The sequence below is a fragment of the Drosophila ficusphila genome, unplaced genomic scaffold, assembly GCF_018152265.1.
Source record: "Drosophila ficusphila isolate 14025-0441.05 unplaced genomic scaffold, ASM1815226v1 contig_286, whole genome shotgun sequence".
NCBI classification, from domain to species: Eukaryota; Metazoa; Arthropoda; class Insecta; order Diptera; family Drosophilidae; genus Drosophila; species Drosophila ficusphila.
Genome location: NW_025064189.1, coordinates 7,987,964 through 8,013,889, shown reverse-complemented (window position 1 = coordinate 8,013,889; position 25,926 = coordinate 7,987,964). Strand labels below are relative to the sequence as shown.

The window sequence follows — 25,926 nt, the reverse complement described above, 5'->3', positions numbered from 1 at the left end:
GATAAAAATATGTTTAACCGACTAGCTTTTTATAGGGTGATATAGATGTTAAACTAATGATAAAAGCACGAAGCTAAATATGATTGTAAAACTTAAGTGTTTTTAATACATTTCTTTACTTAACAATTTGGACATTTTTTTTTTACCTTTTTGTGACACAATATTTTCTGTATGGATCTCATTCGTTCAAATTAAATTACGATTTCTCTAGTGCTACTTAAACGAAATAAATCAATTCTCTGCTTCCGATCAAAACCCTTTCTAAACGAGGCAATATTTGACAGATTTTTTATTGGCAAATGCAACTGCTTTCTCTGCCATTTTGCACGCCCCTTCTTTCGAATTTCACCCGCCATTCCATCTTTGCCCCGTGGCAATTAAGCGAAGTTCGCAGCAACTTCCCCCATTTACCGCCGAACGGCAGCTCGGCGCAACTTTGTCGGCGACATTGGCTGTGATGCTGCGAGTGCGGCAGCCCCCGGCGATCGCTATAAAGATAACAACAAATAGCATTGACTAAGGTTATATATCTGGGCACGACGCACTCGGCGACGACTGCGCCGCGGAGCGGGGATATAGCCATATAGCCTCCGATCTCGAGTGTCGGCAGAGAGCATTGAGCAATGCTATGTGCGACTGGCACCCGCATAACTAAACTCGGAGCTGGAAATCGGACAGAGTGGGGGGGATAGATAGGGGCTATATCTACGAGAGGAGGGGTCTTCGGGGATTCGGAGGGGGACAGCACTCGGTGGCAGTTCATTATGTAAACAAAGCAAGGAAAACAAGAAATCTGGCCACAAATCAATAGAAAATGCAAGTGTTTTTATTTTTTCGCATCAGCGTGTTTGGCTTCCGACCGACCGACTGACAAGGCGACTAACTGACTGACTGACCGAGTGCGACTGTCTCTGGACCCGTGGATGTGTCTCTGCCAGATCTGGAATTGGACCTGGTCCATGAGCCCCTAGCCCCCGATCCCGTCCAGTCGGTCCAGTTATGAATAAACATTCGCCGCATGTTTGTCGGGCCTAATGGAGCGCGTGTGTCCAAAGGCTGGCCAAAAGAAATGGAAATGCTTTGTCGTCCGATATTTCTCTTTCGCCATTTCATTTCATTTCACATTTCATTTTATTACATTGCAATTAGCAAGTCAAACGAAACGAAACGAAACGAGTTGTCCTGGTCCAGCCTGTTTCTGTTTGCGTTTTCTTTGGCCAGCACTCTTTTCCCCAGTGCATTTGGCATTTGGCCAGTCGGAGATGGGCCGAAAACGTGCCCTGACCCACCGTAGATTATCGGTTCGATTCTGTGAATTATGGAAGTCAGCCACCAGGCGACCCCGCAATTAACGACAGTTTGGACGGGCCCAGTTTGGGCGCCAAGATTCGTGGCCCAGAGCACTCGGCATCCAGCCAGATGAATCTAGTTGGCTTCGATTGCGCAATCCGAGGGGCGTATGCGTAGTGCAGCCCATGGCCAATCGAAAGTTGGTGTAGCGGCCTAATTAGACAATTTCTCTATTACCAGCGAAGAATTGCAGAATGCACAGAAAAAGAATAGTCTAAGGAAATATTAATAAATCTTATATTATACCAAGAATCTAACAAAACAACATTGCCGATTAAAAAAGTTTTAATGTAACAATAAATAAAGTCTCGCAAAATATTCACAAGGTTAAATGATATTTCGATATGCTGGTCGTAATTTAGTACTAGCCATTTATTATTTAAATTAATATTGGAACATTTGGTATCGGTGATCTTTTGACAAATGATTATACAGAAATAGCAATTTGTTAGTCATTTTCAATGTGATTTATATAATTTTTTAATATCATTCAATTTGTTATCTTTTCTAATTTATTAGGATCATCTATATATTATTTATCCCAACCTCTGAGCTTAATTCAGTAATCGTGAAGAAAATATTAGTTGAACGTTACCTATAAAATAAATACAACATGTAGAAAATGTAGTTTAGAGAAACTCTCTTGGTATTTATTGAAATGATTTTTTTTCGGTGCTTGGTGGCCAATGCAGCCTTTCACAAAGCCCGCGGGGCAATTACAGCTGTAACTAATCAAAAGGGCATTGGTTTTTACGAACTGGCGAGCATCCTAGTGGGAAGACCTGGAACAAACTGGGCAGAGGCAACGGCCATCGGACGGCGATGGCGTCACCTGCTGTTCAAATCTTTGCATTGCCAGCGAAACGTGCCTCGAAAGAGTCGAGGAGAAAAAAACTCTAACCATCATGATGCAAGAGAAAGAAAGTTGCCACTCGTGGCTCATAAACGGCAATCTCCTTTGAGCCCGAGCCAAGCCCATCGATTGGGGGAAAAAAAGGGTCCAGGTGCCTGGTCTGGGTCAACGGCAATCCAACCGAGCAGCCAGCGAGCAGTCACGTTAGGGCATGTTAGCCAACCGCCAACCGCCAAAAGATCGCAAAGATCCATAATGTGCATATAGCCGAGGGTTCGAGGCCTTTGTCTTTCGATCGACTGCTCGATTTTTGACACTAAATTGCCCTGACCAAGTCGCTGGCCGCTAACGAAGTGTGAAAGATGCTGGTCTTTGATTCGCTTTGATTGCCCAACTTGTGGCATGCACCACACCGCCAATCCACCCATCCAATCCACACCAGCTCCAGCTTCAGCTGCAGCTCCAGCTCCCCAGCTCCAACTTAAGAGTCCAGGTCCAGCTTTTTGACTGCTGTGCACCGTGAAGATGTAGTTAACAACGTGACTATGTAATCAGCATCAGTGCAGCCGCTAGGAAGTGGCAGCTCGGAGCTTTCAACGCTGCCGTAACTGCAAAGTGCAAATGATTTTCACCCCGGCCACTCCCCTTATGGGGGGCCAATCTTCGGTCAGCTCCCACTCTTCTCGCCGCTTCGTTATGTTTCTAATCAAATTAATTTCGGCAGCCGCTCATGCCCACGTGTCCGGTCAACATGGCGTATGGAATGGGTTTTGGTTTCGCTTTCGTGATCCTCTGGCTGCTGCACATTGCGCATACGCAGCGTGGCCCCGCCGAGCACATTGAGTTTTACAACGATTACGGCAAAAATCATGACGAGGAAAGGGTGAGTCTGACATTTGTTTCTGTGCTCAGAGAATAGGGTAATATTAGCAACATTATAGTTCATTGTATGCCATGCTAACTTCGGTAGGCAACATTTTTATTTGCAAAAACAAAAACTCAGCTAAAAGTTTTTATTTTAAATTTAGTAGATTTTATTTTTGTTTCAATGCATATTATTATTATCATGTTAATTGATAAGGCATATATGATTTATATAACTCTTAAGTACATGCTTCAAAATGAATCTTTAAACTTGATTCTTTTAGTTTTTAATGTTTTGTTTTCTGGTTTTTAGCTCCACTACTCGCACCAGTACCACATCTCCGACCTGGCCAGTCAGGTGCACATCTTGCACCGCGAGCAGCGGCAGGGAGACCACGTGACTGGATCCTACGCCCACCTGGAGCCCGACGGACACATCCGCAGCGTGCACTACGAGGTGCGGGGACCGAACCGGGGATTCAAGGCCGTCGTTGAGCAGCGAACCGGGAACAGTCGGGTGCACCAGGCCCTGGAATTCCGGAGCAGTCAGCCGATCCGGGCTCTGGACATCGCCGATCCCGTGGCATTTGTGATTTAGGACGTCCAGCGGCGTGAAACCGGCCCGTTAAAACAACAAGCGACAAGGGAATTATTTGTCTCGCTTCACGCAGCCGTAAATCGCAAAATGTTTAATTGTCTTTCAATGACTTCGCTGACTTGTTAAGTGGATTTCTAATTTGAAATTTAAATTGATTTCGGGAGGGGCCCATAAAATGTAAACGGACAATTTTATTACATTTAAAATGTTAATATTTTCGGGCATTAAATCGGGCGCAGCGGAATGAATAAATAAAATTAGTTTCCTTTTGTTTTCAGAGACAAACGAACGACTAGATGCAAACCGTTTTTGATTGTTATCTTTGAGCTGCTTTTGTGAAACGAAATTTATGGCTACCTTTAACATCCCTATTATTTATAAACCAATCTTTTGGCCGTGCCTTTTAGCTCTGGTAATTGTTTGAGTTACCGAAAAAACTGCACTAAATTAAACACTTAGAGGGCAGGACAGAAAGTCAGCTACTGCTGATGCCTGTTCACTGTTCGGGCCAAATATGAATTTCAGGCTTAATTATAATAAATTAAGCCTCGGCGCGAGCTGTTGACGTATTTCTGCGCCACTAAACCCGTTGACAAACCGAAACTCGGTTAACGACACCTAACGAAGCCGAAGGAGCCGGGTATAAATCAAATATTTTCGGTGCGCAAGAAAAGAATGATTGTATTTTGGTTAGCGTTTCGTGCTAATTGTATTGCTTACATTGCACACAGACAGCTTACGTCCCTTGTCTCTTGGTCAGGGTCTGCGCACGCCGCTCTGTGATCAGCGAGCAGCTTAAATGATGGCCCAGAAGCCGCCGCCGTTCAACGACACCGCTAATTGCCCCGGCTAATTGCCGTATGTTTTGTTGGCCCAGCTTTTTGTGCCCAGTTTTGAGTGCCGGCGGCTACAAAAAGTCGTCCAAGAAAGTGCCAATCAGCGGTGGCTCCGTTATTCCGTTTGACAGCTCACCTTGTCCGGCTTGCCCTTTTGCTGACCCCCCTTCGGGCAATTAAAAGCTAATTTAGGCGCCATCTTCCTCGGTCGAGACAAATTGCCCTCTAACAATCTCCCTGTTTGTTCGACTTTATCTTTGGTATTTGCACTGCAATCACTTACGTCACTAAAATCATCACCTAGGTCTCGCGGAAATTGCTACTTAATTATAACCATTTCATACACAAGTTCGTCGCCTAAGTCTTTTGATTTTGAAACTTTTAAATGAGTGAAAACACTTTTTAGGTGGAATTTTTACAGTTTTAGGTAATCATTTTTATTAAATTTCACGTATGCCCCATTTGATTTGTGCGCACTAAAGCCATTCTCAAAATATTTGTTAAATCAAATTTCCTTTTTTACTTTATCACTTACATTTTCACTTTATCCCTTTCATCAGTTTTTACCTTACTAATTTTATTTGCCCACAAATTAATTCCGGACCCCAGCATTTTGCTCCGAAACACATAAATTTTAATTAGATTTTATGATGTCCACCAAATTTAAAGACAAATTCCTTAGTCGATTCGGCAGTGTAATGGAATTCTTTGTACTTTTTGTACCTCAGAAGTAATTAGTTTTGCTTACCTTTTTTCATTACCTTTTTTTATTGCGACACTTTTCCACTTAAAGTTCGTTGCCTAAGTCTTTTGTTTTTGTGCGCGACTGTTCCTTAATTTCAATTACCACGCTTACCACACATGCCCATCTGGAGTTCGTTGGCCAAGTTCCTTGATTTCGATTAGGTTTTATTATGGGATGTTTAATTTTATTAATAGTTATTTACAACATTGTGGGCAAGTCTTAAGTTTAATGTTCGCTTTAATGTTTTCTTGTTTCGCGACTGTAAGTATTTCGACGTCGCTGGCCGCTCAACTGGTCTGCAACGAGTTTTGCTCCTTCTGCAGCTTCTTCGCCAGCTTCTCCTGCTCCAGGTGCAGCTGGTAGAGCTTCTTCTGCTTGGTGTGCTTCTTCAGATGGGCGCTCTTCTCGTGTGCCAGCTTGTAATTGGCAATTGTTGTGGGCTGCTGCGTGCTCGTAGATGTTGTCGTCGATGCGGCTGTTGTGGCAGTTGTGGTGCTGTCCGCGGATGGCGGTGGAGGTGGTGTTGCTGTGGTGGTGGTGGAGCTGCTCGTCGAGGTGCTGGAAGTGGTGCTTGTTGTGGAGGATTGCGACTGCAACTGAGCCTGCTCCTCGTCGAGCCGCTTCTCCAGCTCCGCCTGCCATTCCAAGGCCTTCTCCTCCACCGGCAACTGCTGCAACTGCAACGAGATGATGCATGCGATTATGACATGGACATGAATGTGGATGTGACTGAGGCTGTGGCTGTTTCTGTGGCTGTGGCTGGTAGCATGAGGCTGGTTGTGTGGATGTGGATGGGGCAAGATGATTGTGAAAGGGAGAGTGAGCGGACTCGGAATGCTTTCGAGTAGGTGTCTGTAAAAGGCTGGCAGAAAAAGCGGGGGGTTCGTGTCTGAGGTCTGGCTTTAATCTCTTGTACAATATAGGTATATTAGGCAGTTCTAAATGCAATTCAGATCGGGTATCGGCGGCTCAGTAGCGCACATATCGCTTGCGACCCTCGTATTGCCTTACATAGTTCCAGGGGTAGGCGTACTTGGCCTTCTCGTAGGCCTTGTACTTCTTGGTCTTCGCGTTGTATTTGCCCTGCAGCTTGTCGGGCACCACGATCGCCGTGTACTTGATGCCCACTCCGGGCACGTACTGGGCGGCCAGTCCGGGCACGGAGGTCACTCCGCCGCTGTAAGAACTGCTGGCCAGCTGACCGTAGTTGTTGTTGCCCTGCGGCGGCTGGTTGTTGTAGTTGGGCGGGGCGTAGGGTCCGGCGGGAATCGCCCAGGTCCTCGGCCTCGAAGGCGGTGGCAGGACATAGCTACAAAAAAATAATAGATTTTAATTAGTATTGAAATCGTAGGTAACCTCAATTCAAATGATTCTTAATAGTTTTCAAGTTGTAAATGTATTTAATCTTATTTCAACTGAGACTCAACTGTAGTACCTATAAATCTTTAAATATTTTAATAGCATTTATCCATGTAAGCCATGGAATTTATTTAATTTCCGTGTCTGCAAAATATTTATTAATACCAATGCAATCCAACTTGTGTTGGAGCAATGCTAATTCGTTTTCTCTGCATGTGGCTTCAAGCGAAAATCCAAAAATACCAGGCATTCAATTGATTTATATAAATTGTTTATACACAGAAACGACTGACCCTTGCAGCTAGTTTTTCTGGTTAGCCGCGGCGATGGAAACCCGTTTGCACTTACACATAGGGATTGGGGTTGGGTATGTCATCGCTCTGGTCCTCCCAGACGGGCGCTGGATCCCGATACGGCTTCCTCGGCGGCTGCGGGGTGGTGCGCGGCGGGGGTGGTGCGATCGGTCCTGTGTTGGTGCCCCAATCCACGCGGATGGCCTGCGTCTGGATGCAGAGGCTGGCGACTGTGGCGACTAGCAGCAGGCAAGGAGTGAGCTGGAAAACGAGTTATGGTTTTTAATTCGGTTATTCGATTATTCGGTTTGTATTCATGCGGTGAATCCTCGCTGAAAAGTGCTTTGCATTGTCGTGTTTGGCAAATCGCTACACGATTTCGCTGGCTGATATTATCTAGAATCGAACATCGAGATCGGAATTAACCGATTCGAGACTCGAAACAAATGCCATAAAACCCGCTTCGCCTTATCAACGCAGCCTCGACTCGACGATGATCTATTAAAATCGCTTTATTTAGTTGCATGGCAAATTGCCAGACACAGCCAAATCAATTTTAACTTCAGGCAAACAAACACTTCGAACTTGAACTCGATTTGAGTGGATAACTCGAATGTAATAACAATAATTACATAAAAACATCAACCCCCTCGGTTAATAAAACAATGTCAAGTGTTAAATTGTTAAATTGTTGCAGCTGCCTGAGTTTTTGTTTGGAAAAAAGCGCTCAAATATTCAAAAAAAAAAATTATTTACGTTATTGTTCGCTGATTGCCTTGCACTTTGCTCACATGTTTGGTCTATGAATCGCAATTACCCATAAATATTTATGACGACTGTTTGTTGGGTTAATTGAATTACCCGCTCAATAAAAGAATTATGGTTGATTAATTGCATTCAGTTCAGGTTTTTGTACAACTCACTGTCGCTTGACACTTTTTATGTGATTCTCGAAATCGATTACAATGGACAACACTGCAGAATGCGGCATTATTTATGGCTATTGATTGTCGAGTGTTTGCCTAACTAATGAGCCTCGAGGAAGTGTGTGTGCTTTTTTACCGCCAACAAAACGCACCCAAACCGCCGGCGATATGGGACTAAACCTTTGCGGCTAAACATGGCCATTAGTTACGTCACGGCATAGAGTTATGGCCCGACTGGGAGGATAGGCATCTGGCAACAAATTTGTCAGCGCAGTTAATGCCAAAAATGGTATCGATAACGCTGATGTATGGATACCATCTGTTGCCTCCACTCAGGACAGCATGAGCTCTATTTTATTGGCCAATTCGAGGGGCTGGGATTCTTTTGGCGACTACAAATCGATCTATTTTGATCGCTTTTTTCCCATGATTGACAATTGAATTGATTGATTGTGGACAAATTTGAGCAAAAAGTACACAGACAAAATCTGGTGATGTTAAGCAAAGATAAATTTAGAATGCTGCTCACTAATTTACAATCAGTTGCTCACAAGATTCGGAGCAAATTGTGCAATTGTTTTCTGTGGCAATCTGTGGTCCATAAATTGAATGTTTGACAATGGCATAGCCCCAATGTGGGATCGTGAGGTGGCTAATACCGGCAATTATGTACAACACTTGCCCCGAAGAGGCAGCAGTCAAGCTGTCAGCAGAGCCGACTATCCCCCGTTTGGGCTAATTGATTGACAATTTTGCATTGACAAGCGTTTACTTGCTATGCGCAATGCATATTGGCATAGAGCCGCCGGTTGCCGGTTGCTGCAATACCTGCTGCTCGGCCGATCGACTCTGTCATCGCTTTTGTGCAATCATAAAAACACGCAGAAATCAAGGCCAGCAATCACGATCGATGCACAGTACATGCCAAGTTTTTGCCTCGGCTCTCCTTAATCCACGCTGGAGGTTGTCATAAAAGTGAGGTGAAGCCGAAACGAGTCCAGAAAACAGATGACTACTGATACCTTTATACAAGCAGGGTCTTCAACTGTCAAAAACTTTCCATTTCAAAGTGAGTTTTAATTGATGAAACTTATGTGCTGTACACCTTCGTTGAAAACTTATATTAACCTTAACACTTGTGTGTATTAATTAGACACACTCTTGTCAAGATACTTTTCCAGTTCTAATAAGCGCTTTAGATTAACAGAAGTAAAAGGAGCTCAAGCAAAAAACTAGTAATTGAATATAATTAAAATTTGAAAAATATTTTTCTTGCGACACTTACGACTCAATTTGCTGATTTTTTTCGGTGTGTGCTTCATCATTGTGTTCAAAAGCATAATTCCGCGACTGAAATCAAAGCGGTGCGGACAACTATTCCGATTCAGCCAGATCTCAACACGTTTTGCTCCGTTTTGAAAACCTTTTAATGGCTCCAGTTTTGACAAGACCTGTTATTAAGCGGCATGAGAAGCCATAAACTCGGATTTGTGTAACAATGGTCGCCCTGCTGGCAGTGTCACTTCCGACAGACAAAATAGCGCTGACCCTGAACTTGAGTAGATCGAGTGGAGCAGAGCTAAAGCTGAGACTTCAGTTTGATTTTTTCTCGCTAGTCTTGGCTCTTTAATGGCCCCAGAACTGCGCAGTCGGTTGGACGGTTGAGCGGTTGAACGAACCCGCGTAATGGAGGGACTCTCCTCCGGGTCGTAATACCGAATACCGGGCACACCTCTGCAGCCAAAAACCCAAAAAAAAAAAAAAAACGATCTTGATCGCGATCTGGTTGTGGTAATGGTAATGAGCAGCAGCCGCCCGCGGGCGGAACAAAACGCTGCTCACTAATTAAAAACAATCAATAAAACCACTAAGTAAACGCCGCTCCACACGGTCGGCATTACACCGCATTATCATTATCTTTGATTAACGCAGTTTAGACCGAAAATAATCATTTATTATCAAGCTGACTGAATGGGCTGCACTCATATTTTGCAGCGTGCTCTGTTCCAATCTGAAATTAAGTGCTTAGACAAAATATTTTTGCGAAATTTTGTGCAGCCAAAAAATAGCAGCAAATAGCAACAACAACCAGCTCGTGCTCGTGTTATTTTTTTCTTTTTTGGGTCAAGCTTAGATTTAATTTTATGTGGCCAAAATAAAAGAAAAGCCTCCTTAGCCAGCTGAATGTGGATTGGTGTGGATTATAGTTGCTTATTTTGGGTCTTTGTGGTGTGGTTTACGGTTGGATAAATCGCCTGAGATCTCGGTCTCTTATAGTTATTGTAAATCTCTTTTATTACACAACATTATCGAAAAGGCGAAACAAAGTTTAACGCTTGCATTTGGCGCGTTCAAATTGTAATTCGATAATAAGTATGCCATAATCATTTTTTAAACGCCTTAATTGAAATAATTTATATTGGCTTATGGGGGTACCCCTCATAAGTAGTTCGATATGCCTCGCTTTTATTTTTTTTTTTTTTTTTTTTGTGGGTCGTGCGGGCGAAAAACTGCAGTTTAATTATGAATATGGCCCAAATAGTTTTCCGTTACCAATTGTAAGTTGCAGTTTTTGCAATGCGGGTAAAAGGCAAAAGCCCCGAAACAATAATGATAAATGGTTATTCCCTTGGATCCGAAATCGTGTCATGAGTGGTGATGAAAGTAAGTCAATGATTTGCGGGGGCTTATAAAAGCGGGTATATCCACAATGGCCGATATCTGATTGATGAAAGCGAGGGTGAGATGGGAAAACGGCGACCATTCATCAATCAAATCGAAACGAAATTTCAACAATCCATTAGGTGATAGATTGTACTGAACTGTTTTCGAAAGAAAGAGATCATTAGAGGATTACTCCAGTTATGGCGTTGTTATTAAGTCCCACAATCAAAAGTGCTCTTTGGCCTTATAATCATTTCTTGAAAAGGTCATGAGAAGATAATCAACCGATCACGATTGGAAATAGATTAATGAAATAAGATGATAATTTATTACAAATCGATATCCCATGAAGTAAAGACGTTAAATAAAACAAACAAACCTCTGAAGATGATAAAAACGATGATGCTTAAAACCTTCCTCATATTTCCTGTTTTTTTAATTTGTCCTCAAGCCGATGATTAAAACATTAATCGGTTTGTTTTAGTAGAAGACTGTATTTAAGCAACGATTTTCCAAGCACGAAGTTTGTTTATAATCAATATAATCAGTGGCATCCGCTCTAGGCAGCATTTATGGCTTACAAAACCAGATGGTTTCACATTAGGAATTCATTAAACCAAACAAGTTGGCTTAACTACTTAATCTGCCTTTTTTACTGACAAAAGTTACATTCTCATAACCAATTACTACAATTATTAGATAATAAAATTTTCTATTTCAATACTTAGTACTGCTTATCTAATTGATCTTCACTAAAGCTGGTCTTCGTGGAGGATTTTTCTAACAATAACTTAGCTTAGTCATAGCCACTAAGTAACATCCGCTTGAAGCACTTAGTATCCCCAGCCAGCTGGAAATGCCAGAATGCAGATCAGATCCACACCGACGTAGAAGTAAAGTACTTTATCAATCGAAAGTAAGTGGGTGCGATCTGCCCAACGCTAACGCGAAAATATCATCCATAAATCTGGCTGCCAGATTCGCGCCGTAGGTGATCATTAAATTTACATCTTAATGGCTTCTGGTGCAGAACGATAGAAGACATCCGGCAGATCAGTGAACTGGGTCCAACTACGGTGGCTATGGTGGCCAACTGGCCGACTGGCCTTCACTCCAAGTCGAGAACCATAAATAAAGGGTTCAAGAATGACTTCATCTGCCCGTTGTCGAACAGCCGAAGCGTGTCACGTAATTAGCTTCTTTATTACAAGCCGCACTCATTTGCATATAAAGCGCCGCTGGCCTAGCCTCCGATTCAGGTTCGGAATGAGAATCGGTTTCGCTTTTTTAGTTCCAGTGCTGCGGAGTGGAGATCTCGTTTTTCCAGGCACATGTATCCATCTTCATCAGCGGCGAGGTTCAAGGCTTGGCAAATTGTCGCTGGTTCAATGCAATGGCAGCCAGTAACCAGTAACCATCCATCAATTAAGCCAAACCAACCTTGATAAATCGCAGAACAAACAAACTCCTCCTTCCACTCCCCCCCACCCTATAAATACACCCCCAAAAGCGCATTAGGGGGCTAGCGTTAAATTTGAACATGGCTCTTTGACGCCAAATCATTATTTCGTGGCTGTAGTTTCGTTTTATTTTTTTCGGCTGAGCTCGTTTGTCACAGCCCAAACTCGTTTCCATTTTTATATTTTAAGACTATGGAGCCCGAGGAGCATTTGTTCGAGTTATTTCGCCTGGCTGTCATTAGATTCGGTTTTCAATGCATTGCTACACAGTGTTTGCAATTTGCCCGGGTGTGCAAAAGCAAAATAGAGGTGAAGTACCGAAAATAATATTCAATACAAGCTTCCTCATCAGTCTAACGTTTGCACAGAGAGAAATATTTATGAGCTTTGAAATCGATTGATTATAAGTTTTTAGTTAAATTTAAAAATATAGATCTTGTTATTGATATAAAAAGTATTATCAACTTTTCTCTGAGTATACATTTTTCAACGATGTAAAACCTATACTTTTCTTTTCCCTTTAATTGAGCTTAATAATATAGAAACTTTTTATATGTAATTTATTTTCAATAACTAAATTCTTTAATAATGCCAATTTATTTCTTTTCATGTACAACCGATACTCAGGCGATATTTCGCCATAACCTTGTGTGGGGAGATCGGCTCACCAGCCTCTTTGATCTGTCGGTTCGGTGGCAGATGTTTCTTGAGTTATGATAGGTGATTGGCAGCAAATAGACTTGCTTTTGGTGAAGGTGCCTGCCTGACGTATTATCAATCGCTTTTGAGGCTGCCTCAAGTGTTTCTAGTTTCCAAATTTAGAATGTCTAGTATCGCCTTACAAACTGAACAGTTTAAGTGAGTTTTAAATACTTCAAAGTGGTGAAAAGAGCGCTTAACAATTGACAGATTTAAAGTTGATATTCAGCAGAGAATAGCTGCATAGCTTTCTCCCCTTCTAATATCGAGTTTCCCATGACAAAGTCGAGTTTATTTATCAAATATTTCCCATTAACGAAATCTCTGCATTTGCATACTTTCCCAGGCCCACAAATAGTTGGCAAGAAAGGCAGTATGATTATGCACTTTGATTAATTGCCACACTGTTCCCATGCTATTTCAGAGAAGTTCAGCCCAAGTCAAGTCCATATCCATAACAAAAGAATAATAAACAATAATCGATGGCCAAAAAAAAAAAAAAATGATTTGCAAATCGAATATCCAAAATTTATAAGCAAACCAGACGTGGGAGTCAATCAGGCGCACAAACAAAAAATGGCCAGAAAAAAGGTAATCAGAAAATATTAATAAATAAGTAGACATCATGTTGATTTCAATTACGCTGCCAAAATGCGCATTTTGAACCTGATCAATGGGGTTAATGAAATTTCAAATCTTTTCATAAGCAAATTTCTTGATTTCTACATATTTTTTACGACTTTGCGTAGATCTCTACTTTGGCAATGATGTGTGGGTGGGTTCTATTTACAAGACAGGCATTGTTCGCCATCGGAATTGTTCCCAGACAAACTGACAGCAAACTTGACCTTTTTCAGTGCGGAGCTGCTGAGTCTGCTGATTTCACTCGCTCGGACACAACATGCAAGGGGCGTGGTCGGCTTTTAATTAACGCGAAAAATTGGCAAATTAAATACTCGTACTTTGTTCGCGAATTCACTCGATAAATGGCTCGAGAAGCGGTTACAGAAGCTGTGGAAGCATCTCGAGAGTTGCGCAACACAAAAGGTAATCTGATAAACTCAGTATCTGATGTATACTAAATTACCATTAAATTACACGATTTATAACAATTAAAGTAAATATTTGCTACGGTTAAATTTATAAGAATAAAAAATGAATATTTCTTTCGGCTGTTTGCTTCATAAAAAGCCAAAGAATTTTAGGGTTCGTCAGGCGAAACAAATTTGGACAACGGTATCAGTTGGAGATCTACCGAAGTGTTTCAGAAAAGTCATTTATTGTGGACATTCCGAAGGGGCTGCCAGATTTAGTGGGCAAGAGATCTACATCTCCATAAATATGTCCCAGGGTTCGCTCGAGGGCACTATTTTTCTGCCAGCTCGCCATTTGTGGGTTCAAGCCGGCCAGTTGATTGACTCAATCTCGATAGCAGAGGCTCATTGAATTTCTGGCATTTTGGGCGGCTGAGTTTCGCAAAGAAAAATGGTGGAAAAATACGTAAAGACCGAAAAAACCTTCGAGACGTAATAACTTGCATTTTGAGTAGGGCAGCTAATGCGTCTCGCTGAGTCTTTCGTTTTCGTTGTTGGCTTAGTGGATTGACTAGCCCGGGCGCTAATCATAAATCTCAACGCAACTGCAAGTCAAGACGCCTAATCAACGGTTACGAACCGAAAAGTTAATGCCTGTCAGGCAGTTAAGTGTCTTGAACTTTTAGCGAGGAATGTTGTGAAAATGGGGAAAAACAAATAAATCGAAACGGTTCGGAATCGAATCGAATCAATTCCAGCCCAAACAATGGGCAATAGTTGGCCCACTGGTCAAGACAATGGGTTTTCTGTGTGTTCAGGAGGTCAATGTGCTACCGTTAGCGTTGAAAATGATTTCGGAGCGTGGCTAAAGTTGTATTTGATTGTTTTGTAAACAAACCGAATTCGGTCGTTAATTTGTATAATTTGTGCTTTGTTTCGTTTCTGCATAAATCAGCATTAAGTCATGGATGTAATTCAGATATACTATACTGTATGATTGGACAATCGCATAACCCATAATTTGAATAACAATGCTAAACGGTCGCTGACAAATTGTACGCCCTATTAGGTGTTGAAACGAAAACCGTTTACAATATTTAATTTGAATCCCGAGATAGTGCAACATCAATTTGAGCATCTCCATTTGAGGAAGTCATTTATACTAACAAATTGCATATTAATATGATTATGCTTCGCTGCGGGCTCTTTGTCTGTGCCGAATCGCCAAAAACAAAATTATAAAAATAATCGAACACGTTAATTACCTAAATGATGTTGCACAAATATTGTTTTTGCTTGCGTATTTTGACAATTAATGACGCTGATTTCACTCGGACCAGCGGAGTATTTTCATTTCCGGTGAGACGACATCAGCTCAGCTGCTTAACAAATGTACAAATAAGAGTCGGCAAACGAACTTGCCACAGAACAATAAGTACGAAATAAATAAGAATCGACATCCAACCGCACTCACATGGGCAATTGTGGGTCAATGCCTTTGTCAACTGCATTCAGAAAGAGTGGTTTAATGTGGTTTGCCCTTGGCGGTGAAGCAGAGATTATGGGAATGCACTGCGTCCGATTATATTGTATTATTTTTCAACAAAATAAGTAATTATGTAGAAATCTACAAGGAAATTCTAGAATAAATTTCTAACTTAAAGTGTATGCATAATTTTAACCCCTTTTGAATTTTATTTATTTTTTTACTGCCTGTGAGCCATTTAAAAATTATGCTAATCTGTTCTTTCTTTATTTAACAGAGGAACTGAATTCCCAATTTTTTTCCAATATTTATATAAAATGTATTTAAATGACCAACCTTAAAAGGCAAGGTCCATTGACACGAATGCCTTGTATTGCTCATGAGTTGATGCGAAATTTATGCAGTGCAAAGAGTGTGTGTCAATTTCGTTGGATCATCGTATTTGCGATTTAATTATTTCAAAAAATTATGTGAGAGAAAACACAAAATCGAGGAATGCATAAATACTTGCATTGATTACCCGCGAAACACGAGTTAATCGCCTGGCGGGCTACACGTGTTTGAACTCAATTACGGCACGGAAATTGTCTTACAAAATTACAATAAACAATAATAAACAATGAGTATGTACTTACCATTTTGTTATTTGATACGGTCAAATGAAACCCGATACTTCTAAGTCGTATAACTGCAAAAATATTAGTTGAATTATTGAAAAGTAACATTTAGGTTTTTCTACAATCACTTTATTGCACTTGAAGTTTGCATAACAATTTTAGCACGGAAAGTTGTTCGGCTGTCCTCTACGTACGTACAACAGATTTGTTATTAATTTATTTTAGCAACTGCTGAACCGATCGACTGGGCAACTGGTCAGCCTCAATCAGAAATCAGAAATCACTTCCATTTCCATTAACAGAGCGGTAAGACTACATATGTATATATATAACTTGGGCCGATCTGATGCCTGGTAATTGTAGACGAGTCTGGCATATCGAATGACGAGTGGGACAATATCAAATCAGATTTAAGGTAAATATCGAATGAAACGGGGCCCGCTCATTACGCAACACCCTTACTTAGTTGGACCCTAGTGAATGGTTACTTTTGGCGGTGATTGTGCCTGCGATGACGATGACTCTGTTAGTTTGACTTTTTGGCGTCTCAATTGCCAAGTGTCCGTGGCAGCGTTTTGGCTTTCTGGCGGAGATCGAGACCGAGATTCGTTCCACACATGGCCTGATAAGAGGCTATGAGTATTTCGCAGACTTGGCGAGGGGGTGTAAGCACGATCTGTCGCGCATGCGTAAACATTGGAACCAATTTAAATGACCATTTACCATTTTCTTGAAAATCTTTAAGGTACTGACAATTTTCAATTGCCTTTGGCGTGGCCTGGCGTGGCGGGTTCGCTTTAAGTGACTTGTTTTTGGCCACACAGTGTCGCAAAGTGGAGCCAAATGTGAGCCACATGCCACGCATTTTAAGTGCCGTCTAAGTCCCAGCCATTTGCCATCGTAAATATCCGAGGAAGAAGGCGTGCCAGTATGCCGTGTCCGGCCAAAAAGAGCCGGCCCATGTCACGGCTAACAGTCGGAACGTGACTATGTTTCGACGGACTCGCACTCGCACTCGGACTCGGATTTTAGGCGTCGAAATTCACACTGGAGGTCAGCAGCTCACCGGCCCAGTACTAGAATCTCTGGCAAACCCGTTTGTTTGCCTGTAATAAGCCCGCAGATCAGGTGACCTTAAGTTCGGCTCGACGGCCAATTTAAGGAACCATGTTATGTGCATAAATTAAGCGCTTAACTTTTATAGAGCCGACAAACTAGTCGGAGAAGATGCTTCGTCTGGTCTTGACAAATGCAAAACCAATTTGCGCAAATTAACAAGGTTTTATAATCACTGGCAACACCCACCTTCAAGTACCCACAATTATCCGCCGTGCTGAGAAAACATTTCCGGCACTTTAAACAGAAAAAGCTATACGGAGATAAAGCAAAACTAAATGTGAGTTGGCTGCTCATGATAATAATAACAATAATATGCGGCCTGTTCAAAACTCATTTCCAAGTTGTTGCATTTAAAGAGGCCATAAGCGTTTTTATCTTTTTTAATTTTTTTTCCTTCTTTTATTTTATTTTGCTGGAGAGAAAAGTCATGGGCGAGGTTTAATTTATGGCAGCTCGGGAAACAGATTTTTCTCTAGATTGGTTATGCATATTATTTTTTGTGTTTTTTTCGGTTGTTTTGACAAATGCCTTAAAGTGTTTGGTGCGTGCAAAACGGCGGAACGCCTTCAATTTTATTTATCTTCTGGGGAATTGATTTATTTATTTGCATAAATTTAACACGCCTGCGACGGCAGCTGCGCAGCCTGCAGGCTATAAATTGTCTGCATTGCAGCACGCAAGTTCGTTGCCCAAGTCTTTTGTTTCTGTCGCTCATTTTTTTTACGATCCTTTATGTTTCTTTTTTATTATTCTTTTATTTGTTTCTTGCACTTTACGAGAACTTCACAACACCGAGGTATTTAGCATGTTTGCCTCATCAATTGACACTGCACATACTTTGCTGCTGGCTGTTGAGGTCTGGAGGATATATAGTATATCTTCTGTATATATAGTAACTGCTGGCGCAGGAATCTCGATATCGAACCGCTGTTTTTGCGCTAAGGCGTGACAAAACTCATTGAAGACACGGGCCGCACTGAAAGCAGCGAATGTGGTAGCATCAGCACAAAGTCTCCGTCTCCCGATTTGTCGGCCTCCGCTGGTCATCAGCTGGTTTGCGAATCAGCCAGACGGCTTCGAGCCAGGCCCGAACCCCAAAAGCCGAGCCCGAACTCCAAGCCGCTCCGACTTCGGCTGTTTTTCGCTTTGTTTTCTTCTTTTCAGCGGCGTTTTTCTCGCTTTTTGCCAGCCAGTTTTCATATGTGGCCCAGGCCCAGTCGGCAACATGTTGCTAGGACCGTTTCCGGCATTGGATTCTTTAAAACATGTTGCCAGAAGCCAGTTGCATGTTTAGTATAATGGATGTTGTTGACTTCGGTTGATTAAACAAATAACAACATTCCTAATTTTATTTTGATTACCTCTGCTTGTGAGCTGGATACCTTTAGCTGTTCTGTACTGAATTCTAATATAAACAAATACGTTTTTATATTATAAGAACATTATCTTTTATTACCAACATTTAACTAATAAATGGCTTAAAACGCTTAATTATACACGCCATAAGCTTTAATATTATTTGGGTTAATAAAAATTGAATTAAAGCTAAATATTGATTATTAACATTAACATTTACTTGGGTTTCCTTAAATCATCTACATGAATATTTTTTCATAATTGTTTACAAACTAAATTAATTGATTCAGATTGTTGTTATTCATTCAAATGTTCTTAAATATTCAAACGCATGTTCAATAAATTTATATTGTTTCCGTTTTTCATTTTAATGACCCAACATTTCGTTTTTGTTTTGTATGGGATTATAATTAAACTGAACAAATATTTTGCTGTACTTCGTAATTCATCTTAAATGTTTTGTTTTGCTTAATTAACCAATGCTAACTTTATTCAAAATTAGTCGGATATTTTTGTTAATTGAAAAAGTTACTTCATTACAATGTGTAAATACTGTAAAATAATGATTTTAATTGGCGTGAATGAAATTATTTTTATAAGCGTTAATTAGAATTTAATTTATAGGATAAGCCAGCTTAAAGCTTTGACAGACTGACACATTTGCATTAGTGTTGTAACCTAAACTAATACATACTAAAATAATTGTTGTTATATGTTAATTTTCAAAGCAACTCTTTCAAGCTCTTTACACTTTCGGTTTCATCCAGAAGCGGCTTTTCCTAGTAGGCCTGGCTTGGCGTGGGTGTGGGGCATCCCTGACCTCTTTCAGCACATCACTCGGTGATAACACACACATGTGCACACTCAGTGTGCCACAGTGAACCACAATTGAATGGCATTACAGAGAGCGATTACGTGAGCGACATTGAAATCGGATATAGTCTGAGGCGGCTGAGCTCTTTACGCATGAGCTGAAGGCTGACGTATTTTAATTTCTTTCATTAAACACTTCAAAGCCCCCACAACAACGAAGTGGTTGTCCCCATCAATTTGATTGGATGTCAACCGCGTTTGATTTTGTTGGCTGGCCAAGTTAATGAGATCCAATGAGGCGGCGGCTGCAGTCAGCACTCGGTATAATTATCGGTCTCCTTAAGTCAATGCAAAACACTGTTGTGTTTGCATTTATTTAATTAAATTTTATGAGCTCACAATGTATCGCTTAATGGAAGATCTGTTTCCTCATTAAGACATAAATTTATGCTAAGTGATTCTGCGGGTTTTTGGCTCTGCCTTTTGCTTAGAGATAGTTCAGGTCAATTAAATTGTAAATGCAATTAAAAAGCCATATCAATCAACTTGCCTATCGATTAGCATACACAAGTTTTTTCAATTATGTGTGTGTGAGTGTGTCTGTGTGTATTTAAGTTCGAATAGTAAATCAACAGAAATGTCTGTTAAGATCACTTGGGTCTGACAAGTTGCCGTTGGTTAAGCTATACAAGAAGAAATCAGAGCTTATAACTTCACAAGAATTTATCTACTTTTTAGGTGTCATACCCCTAAACATTTGTAATTGAAAATATGTATTACTCTTTTTTAACTAATTTCCATTTAGAATAATAAGGGTTAATAGTTCATTATAGAGATCTACAGAGTATGTCAAGCAATAGCTATCTTTATATTCTTCAGTGTATGTCTTGGTTTAGCAAAGTGTGTGGAGTAGTGGGGCGGTGCTGGTGGTTGGGCTGTAAAACTGTCTTTGGTCTGCTCTGATCATTGCTGGGCAAAACAGGTCTTTCAAAAGATTATTATCGCTTTTATGGTGTTTTTATCGTTTTTACAGCATTTTTTATGTCTTTATGATTGATCTGATGAAGTTTTTAGTTTTTGTTCAATATTTTTTCGGGACTAAACTGCTGCTGGTCTTTTACTGTTTTATATTTTAGTGAGAGTGTGGGAGAATTTTGCTAGCCAAACTAATCTGATGCGATAATTTTAATTTTGATAAATGACTACTAAAAGTGAGCGTTTAATATATGGTAATTTTTTAGAGCAGTGCGGACTCAAAGTCGGAAACTGGGTTAGGAACCGAGTCGTTATCGGTGGCCCAGCCCAACTCCACCCAGTTCTAAAGACAAGGCCCACATTTCTGGTTTCCGCACTCACAACTTCAAATTAATCTGTCAACGGCTATCGAGGGTTGATCTGAGAGTCAGCTACCCGGTTACCCTGTGCCCCATATGCAGTTACAGATGAATTAAACATGAGCCGATCCGCGTGGCAGCCACCAAGTTGCGCATTGTTTTCCTCCACCTGTCATAATTCATACGCGGGCACATCTACCGAATGCCACCTAGATGTCGGCCTACGAATACGCGAATGCTAATGCTGAAATATTGGTATTGAACGCTTGACTCAACAGAAAAAATAATAAATATATTTAAAGAGATGCACAGTAAAAAATCTGAAATAATATCCCTCAAATTAAATATATGAGTGTAGAAAATAAAAAGATGGGTTCAAAAAGATACATATTTATAAACCAATTGATAAACAAAAAAAATTTTAATTTAAAAACAAAATAATTAAGTTAAGAAAGTGAGTGATATCTTTGTAAATAGACCTATAAAATACTTAATAGATTTATAAAACGCAAAAAATCACAACCTTGTAGAACTTCCTTGCATGGCGGATAACCATTTTTTTTGTTTTATAATCCTGGCATGTGCCATTCCAAAAATGATCTTATTTTTTCGCATGTACCCATACGCCAGAACCCAGATCCGATACCAGGGGCAATCGGCCGAAAAAAGTCACAGCCAATAACCCAACTCAATGCCTTTGGAGCCGAGCGGATCGAAGTGGATCGGTCGGAATGAGCGCGCGTTCATTTATCTTTATTGGGAATGGCAATTGGAAACGCTGCAGATAACAGACAAAGGCTGCGGAGGGTTCTGGTGGTCATTTGTAATATCTCCCGAGCTGATACACACATTTGAGTTAGTTATTTATGTAACACACTTCTGTTGCCAATAAAACAAGATTTCTTATGGTCCCGCAGCACTTTGCATTTGCACACAATTAAGTGTAATAATTTATGATAAATTACCATTTAATCAGACGAGTAAAATGTACGAATGCCAAACCCAAACAATTTCTTTTTAATTAACAATATGCTAATCGCTGGGGCTCCCTTATTCAGAATCAGTTTCAGTTCAGGTTCAAAAACACTGGAACTAATTTGCCGCTTGGCAAAAGAAGGAATTATTATCGGGATTTGCCAATAAAAGTAATCCCCGCGAAAGCTGTCAAGTGTCGATTGTGCGGCGGCATCGGGCGTATCGGATATGATTGAACGAATAATTAATGGCAGGGGATTAGCGACAACTACGAGCCACACACCACACACCATACAACACACACTGGATGCTGTACCGCCGCGGGCAGCCAATTAATCAGCACCGGTAGACGAAACCGGGCGTGGGCGTCTAGATGGAGATACGGAGAAATACAAATGGTGCTGGTTCTGAAAGGAGTTTGTCATAGAGTCGTAGAGTCGCTCACAAACAGCTCTATCAATCAAGGCCAAAAGCGCTGTCGAATTCGATATCCTTGCCAGAACTGCGGGTTGAACAAAACCACGAACACATTAATTTCATAACCTGTTCGGCTTCAGCATTAAAGTTCATTGTGGCTATACCATATGCAAAACACCAGCTGGGGCAAACGAACTGCTCGGCTGGAGTCTAAATATAATCTCGTGCATATCTCGGACTAAAATTAGCGCTTCATTCAAAAAACACATGTTTAATATTCATATAAGCATAACAATGACAAAAACTAAAAGGAAAATGCATTCCCAAAACAGGAAAAAAACAGCGACAGACATACGCACGGCTAACACGATAAAAACCATTGAAAGAAGACAAAGAAAGTGTTGAAATGTTACAGCTACGGCAATGGCAATCTCCGGAATCTACTCCTGCTGCACCGCCGTCTCCTCCAGGTTGCAGAAGACGTTGCGCATCTTGTCGAGATCGGGGGGCGCCGTGTCCGGGTTCCGGATCCACATGATGTAGGCCTGCTTGTCGGTCCGTGTCAGCGGCTTGAAGTTTCGCGGATTCTGTGCCTCCTCGTCCTGCAGCTTGGAGTTGTAGCGCGCGTAAAGGAAGATGCGGTAGCGCCAGTTGTCGAAGGTCTGCTTCCACTCGGTCACGTGCTTCACGGCGCCCTGCGGCACCGCGTTCAGCAGGTTGGCCAGCTTCAGCCAGTAGGGATCCAGCACGGGATCGTTGCGGCGATGGTCGTTGATGAACTGGTGCTGCTGCAGGAAGTGGACATAAAGCTCCTTCTGTCGCTTGGACATGCGCTCCTTGCGTTCTGCGGGCGAGATTTAAGTTTCGGTCTTAATTAACATCACTGGCATTACAATCAAAAAAATATGTTAATGTATCAAATTAATGCAAATAATATACACTTGATTAAATCGAAATGTGCTAAAATGGTATGCGTAAAAGTAATTTAAAGACATTCGTTTATTTATGGACTTTGTGATTGCATGCTTGAAACATTTTGTGCTTTAATGGAAGTTCGTAATTATTGTAATGTTTTATTCATAAATTTAGTAATAATGCAATAATGCAATTCGATTTCAAATTGAGAGTCAATAAATTCTGGCCAAGTATCTGCATTTGTTGTTCTGGTGAGTGGTTTAGTTTTAGAGTTAGTACCTATTTTAAGTAAATAATAAATCAAATAAAGTTGTTAAAGGAACCTTTATAGCAATGGTTTAAGCATAGAATTTTATGACTCAGGTAATAGAAATTTTTAAAGATTTTTTAACACCTCGTTAAAGGCTGGTAATTCTTTTACGATTCGCCACTTTAGTGGACTGTATAATTTTTAACGAGGATCACTTACGGCGGATGTTGTTGGTCGTTGTCGTGCCTATGGCCATGTTTACACCCTGCTGCTGCTGCTGTTGTTGCTGCTGTTCCTGCTGTTGCTGCTGCAGGAGGGCCAAATGCTGTTGCTGCTGCTGCAGGTGTTGATGCTGCTGTTGCTGCTGGATCATATACTCGTGCTGGATGCGCTCCTGCAACAGTTGCTGCTGCTCCTCGTCGTGTTGCTGCTGCTGCTGCAGATGTTGGTGGTGCGACGTGGGCGGTGGTGGCAGCGGCAAGCCCGCGGGCAAAGGCAAAGGCAAAGGCGGTGGGGGCAGCGGCTGCGAGTGCGGCGAGTCCGGCAGCTCGTCCTGCGTGTCGTAGTCCATCTTGGGCGAGCAGGCCTCGTAGGCGGGCATACCCAGTTCCGCCGAGGCAGCCCCGCTGCTGGCCTTGTCGATCCGGTACTTCATGCTCTCCTCGTGCTCGTGCTCCTGCTCGTGGTCGTCTTCCTCGCATGGCGGCAAAGTCATAAGCGGGGTGGGCGCGGCTTCCAGGACATTGCTGGGCTGGCACAGATTGGTGGGCTCCTCGGGAGTCGGCGAATCGTTGAGCATTTTCTGGTCCACACAGCGGCACTGTCGGTTTAACACATAGTTGTCCAAGCCGACATCGTACACTGAAATGAATAAATACATCTTATATTTAGTCGAACAAATCATTGTTTCTAATCGGTTATCATTATAATAATCAAATTAAAAATCAAAACGATGTGTCTTCCTCTTAAAAGTTATTGTATTTCTCGCTTAACACTAGTTGAAGTACACAGTAACAGCTATATCCTTTGCACTTTGATCCCGATTTAGTAGTCGTAGCTATTCGTGGCGGTGGTGGTCTCGTCCAGCGGCACGAACATGTCCATTTTCTCGTAGTCCTGCGGCGCTATGTGCTTGTGGCTGGTCCACATGGCGTACGCCTTCTGGTCGGTGGCTGTCAGGGGCTTGAAGTTTTTCGGATCGCTCGTCTCCGACATGCTGAGCTTGGAGTTGTAGCGCGTGTACATAAAGATGCGATAGCGCCAGGCGTCGAAGGTCTGCTTCCAGTCCTCCACATTCTTTACAGCTCCCTGGGGCACACTGTTCAGCATGTGGGCCAATTTAGCCCACAGTGGTTCGGTAAGACCATCGTGTCGGCGGTGGTTCGACAGCATGCAGGGATTGTCCTCGAAAAACTTAACATATAGTTCCTTTTGGTCCTTGGACATCCGTTCGCCACGTTCTTAAAGAAAAGATTTTAAAATATAGTAATGACATTAGGTTGGAGCCAGGAGTACTCTCACTTCTGAAGCGACTCATAAGGCCCGGCGTGTAGGGTGACTGCTGGGTGGGATTCGGCGCGTTCATCGGTGGTAAAGGGTGCGTGTAGTTGGGGAAGATCTGTTGACCCGGTAGCAACTGCTGCTGATGCTGTTGCTGCTGGGCTTGGTGCTGCTGTTCTTGGCGGGCCAGAAACCTGGAAGCTCTCTGCAGGCGCTCCACCTCCGTCTCGGACTCCGCCTTGGGTATTATGTCCATGGGATCGATGGACTGGGTAAGCGATTCTGGCGTCCGTTCCGAGTATGCCTGTCCCAAGCGCAGTTTGTGGCTATTGTCCGTCGGCTCCGATCCCGAGTTGTTACCCTGCTGCTCCAGCGGCGAGTCCACGGGCTCAGTGCTCATTCCCAGTGCCGGGGAAGTAGGCTGCGATCCGGGCACGTATTCGTGCGCGTGGTGCGAGGCACTCTCGTTCGAACGCTGCGGCAGTGGCACATGGTGCTGATGTTGATGCTGGTGGGCATGTGGGTGGTGAGCCTGCGCCTGTAGGTGTTGCTGCTTCAAGGCCACCATCGAGCAGGAAGGCTCGTAGGAGAGCAGCTCCTTGGCGTGGCCATCATCCAGGGCTGCAAGAGAGAGCATTTTACAATTTGGGATTTATTACAGATGGCAATTGCAGAGACTTACAAGCGAAGCGCACGCCGCGTCTACATAAACACAACGGATCTAAGAAATAAGCACGGACTCCGGAAAACCACGACTACGGGACTCCAACAGTCGCTCGGAACGCTTAAACGCTAATGGGAACGCGACTTAGTCGTAACTTAAACGCTATTTACCTTGACTGATCTCTATAACGAAGTTGGTGAGGTCGTGCCTCTGGGCCAAATAGTGAAGCAAAAGTTCGTCCGGGATGTTGAAGCCGATCTTTTTGTTCCGAAACTCAAAGTTGTAGATCCCGAAGGCGGCACGCACTGCAATGGCGGGATTGTTAATTGGGCTCCATGTTTTTCGACCTTTTTATAAGAGGGGGCACCCCCTTCCACCCAGCACCACTGCTTACCCACGTTCTTCAGGTCCCATATGTTGAGGTTGCGATTCTCCTCGGGCACCCCGATCATCAGCAACTTCTTTGTGTCGCGAAACTGAAACGGAATAATAATTCCCGATCGCAGCACCATTTTTCAATGCGCCCACACACGCGATTTATAAAAATTTTCACAGGTTTCTCACGTCCGCTTTGTGCCTATGGTCCGTAATTGTTTTGGTCTCCGTCCATTCTTGTTCGTAAACAGCGAACTAGTTCGTGGGGCAAGGTGGTCTGGTCACACTACGATGGTTCGGAGAACTAGGACTTTACTAGAAACGTTTGTAACTATAAAAACTATGTAGTATCCCTTTTGTTATTAAAAAACATATAATTAACCAAGACAATGTATTTTTTAAATCAGTAGGTAGAAATTAGCAA

The 25,926-nt window shown here is 42.2% G+C and overlaps 3 protein-coding genes across 4 annotated transcripts; 1 reads left to right on the top strand and 2 right to left on the bottom strand.

Moving 5' to 3' along the window:
* Nucleotides 1-2,936: 2,936 nt before the first annotated feature.
* On the top strand, nt 2,937-3,665 carry LOC108100268 (cuticle protein 7). Its single transcript, XM_017204050.1, has 2 exons — nt 2,937-3,086; nt 3,381-3,665. Exons 1-2 carry the CDS (start codon nt 2,955-2,957, stop codon nt 3,663-3,665), a joined length of 417 nt encoding a protein of 138 aa, XP_017059539.1. The 5' UTR covers nt 2,937-2,954.
* A 1,734-nt stretch (nt 3,666-5,399) lies between these two features.
* LOC108100682 (probable transcription-associated protein 1) lies at nt 5,400-17,929 on the bottom strand. Its single transcript, XM_017204698.1, has 5 exons — nt 17,741-17,929; nt 15,803-15,855; nt 6,954-7,159; nt 6,258-6,555; nt 5,400-5,923 (listed from the first exon to the last, which is right to left on the bottom strand). Exons 2-5 carry the CDS (start codon nt 15,803-15,805, stop codon nt 5,534-5,536), a joined length of 897 nt encoding a protein of 298 aa, XP_017060187.1. The 5' UTR covers nt 15,806-15,855; nt 17,741-17,929; the 3' UTR covers nt 5,400-5,533.
* Nucleotides 17,930-22,029: 4,100 nt separating this feature from the next.
* On the bottom strand, nt 22,030-25,743 carry LOC108100646 (nuclear transcription factor Y subunit beta). Of its 2 annotated transcripts, none has more exons than XM_017204650.1 (4): nt 25,522-25,743; nt 25,298-25,432; nt 23,183-23,824; nt 22,030-22,642 (listed from the first exon to the last, which is right to left on the bottom strand). In XM_017204650.1, the coding sequence occupies exons 1-4, from the start codon at nt 25,637-25,639 to the stop codon at nt 22,239-22,241; spliced, it is 1,299 nt and encodes a 432-aa protein (XP_017060139.1). In that variant the 5' UTR covers nt 25,640-25,743; the 3' UTR covers nt 22,030-22,238. The 2 variants fall into 2 exon arrangements, with proteins under 2 accessions (XP_017060139.1, XP_017060140.1); XM_017204651.1 differs by lacking the exons at nt 22,030-22,642; nt 23,183-23,824 and adding exons at nt 23,923-24,423; nt 24,485-25,084.
* Between the last annotated feature and the right edge of the window lie 183 nt (nt 25,744-25,926).